This window comes from Microtus oregoni, unplaced genomic scaffold (assembly GCF_018167655.1).
Source record: "Microtus oregoni isolate MIOR12 unplaced genomic scaffold, Mior012 000015F_ref0000493, whole genome shotgun sequence".
Lineage (NCBI taxonomy): Eukaryota > Metazoa > Chordata > Mammalia > Rodentia > Cricetidae > Microtus > Microtus oregoni.
This window is the reverse complement of record NW_024543074.1, coordinates 39,398,821-39,400,790: the sequence shown is the minus strand read 5'-3', so window position 1 is coordinate 39,400,790 and position 1,970 is coordinate 39,398,821. Positions and strand designations below refer to the sequence as shown.

The 1,970-nt window shown below is 48.4% G+C and overlaps 1 protein-coding gene across 1 annotated transcript; it reads left to right on the top strand.

The window, feature by feature from the left end:
* The first annotated feature begins 276 nt into the window (after nucleotides 1-276).
* LOC121457136 (olfactory receptor 1019-like) lies at nucleotides 277-1,203 on the top strand. The gene has a single exon (XM_041665833.1). It carries the CDS (start codon nucleotides 277-279, stop codon nucleotides 1,201-1,203), a length of 927 nt encoding a protein of 308 aa, XP_041521767.1.
* Nucleotides 1,204-1,970: the final 767 nt, after the last annotated feature.

Below are 1,970 nucleotides of genomic sequence, written 5' to 3'. Positions count from 1 at the left end.
GGACTGCTTCCCACTTGACTCCATGGAGAATTTAAGAGCAATAGACCTTTGGCAGGTGTGTCCTCTCTCGCCTCCTTTAATTCGCCCTCTCCCTTCTCCTTTGTCTCGCCTCCTCCTCAGTTCTTTGAAATGCCCTTTAGATAAGCTGCTTCATGGTGTTATCTGTGATTCTGTAGACAACATGGAGCTGCATACACACATCTGAGCCTGCCTCCTCTTGCTGTCCCCTCCCTTAGCTGTGTGTGGCCCCTGCATCTGAACACAATTCGAGTAGACATGTCCAATCACACAAGAGTGACTCACTTCATTCTCATGGGCTTCTCAGATACCCCGCAGCTGAGATTGGTGGTCATCCCGTTTTTTTTGCTTGTCTACACATTCGGCCTCCTGGGGAACATCTCCATCATCGCAGCTGTGATGAGAGACAGGAGGCTCCACTCCCCCATGTACTTCTTCCTGAAGAATTTGTCTTTCCTGGACATGTGCTACACTTCAGCCACCATCCCCAAGGCAGTGGTTATGTCCTTCACAGGCTCGGGGCTCATCTCCTATCTCGAGTGTGTAACACAGCTTTATATGTTTTTCACACTCGCGTGCACTGAATGCTTCCTGCTCACGGCCATGGCTTATGACCGGTTCCTGGCCATCTTCAGACCACTGCTCTATGGAACCATCATGAGCCACAAATGTTGTGTTGCAATGGTGGTCACTGCCTGGGTGAGTGGAGCCGTCTACTCTTCCTTCCACACTTTCAACACCTTCTCCCTCCCCTACTGTGGACCCAATGTTGTTGAACACTTCTTCTGTGACATCCTTCCAGTCATGAGGCTGTCCTGCACTGATTACCACCGCAACGAGGAGCTGGGTTTGGCTATCATCAGCTGCATCATCATGAGTGCCTTCGCCCTCACAGTCCTCTCCTATGTGGGCATCGTGTACACAGTTGTCCGCATCCCCTCAGTGGACGGCAGGTGGAAGGCCTTTTCCACGTGCTCCTCTCACCTGACCACAGTCGTCTTGTTTTATGGAACTGGAAGCTTCGTGTACCTGAGGCCTGCCTCTCGGTACTCCCCGACCCAGGGTCGCCTGGCATCTATTTTCTACTCTGTCCTCACTCCGTCTTTGAATCCAGTGGTCTATTGTCTGAGGAACAAAGATATGAAGTTTGCTCTGCAGAAACTATATTGCAGAAAAAAATACTGAGTCCTTCAAGTCTACAGTGTGTGGCTGTGATGGCAGATGCTGGAGCCACGCGTTTCAATGCCCTCCACAACACACACACCACATCACACCCATTTTCCCTTCCTGTGACTCTTGACACTGCTGACATGGCCAGTTGTGGAACCTGCAGGAGGCCACCACAGTCCCTGCAGTGACCTTCCTTCCAGGGGATTCTATACCGTCTTCCTGCTTCCAGGGGCACCCAGACCCATGTACACTATCTACACACAGATCCACACAGAAATAGTAGCATTTTAAAAATTAAACTATGTGTCTCAGAATCTTCTAAGAAATAAACTGAATGTCTTAAATCAAGTGAGAAATTATACCTAGTAGATTCTTGAGACAAAAAGGCAAACAACTAAACTGTATGTCTGCTACCAGAGATGTCTGTTTTTTATTCATCTGGAGAAGCTGTTTGGTGTTGGTGTTCAACCCTATGCTGACCTGCTTTCCAACTGCCCATTCTTCTACTACAGGATGACCTAGACAGGTCTTTCAGTCTTGTTCCCATCTCTCTTTGCAGAGCCCGAATTTATACACAAGGAAATGGCCAGCCAGTGGGGCTGTTTGACTCCTGGCTCTGGGAGAACTCAGGAGCACCGTTTTTATTGAATGGCTCTGAAGTCCCCACATGGAATAAACTTTCTCTCCCTGTATTTCTGTATCTGTAATTGTATGTGTATATCTGTGTCTCTCCCTCTATTTACTGTGAATAATACTGTTTCTGGATTTCCACCGGATGTCTT

What these genes read in the sequence shown, in the direction of transcription:
- LOC121457136 (XM_041665833.1), top strand. Translation starts at nt 277, where the DNA reads ATGTCCAATCACACAAGAGTGACTCACTTCATTCTCATGGGCTTCTCA.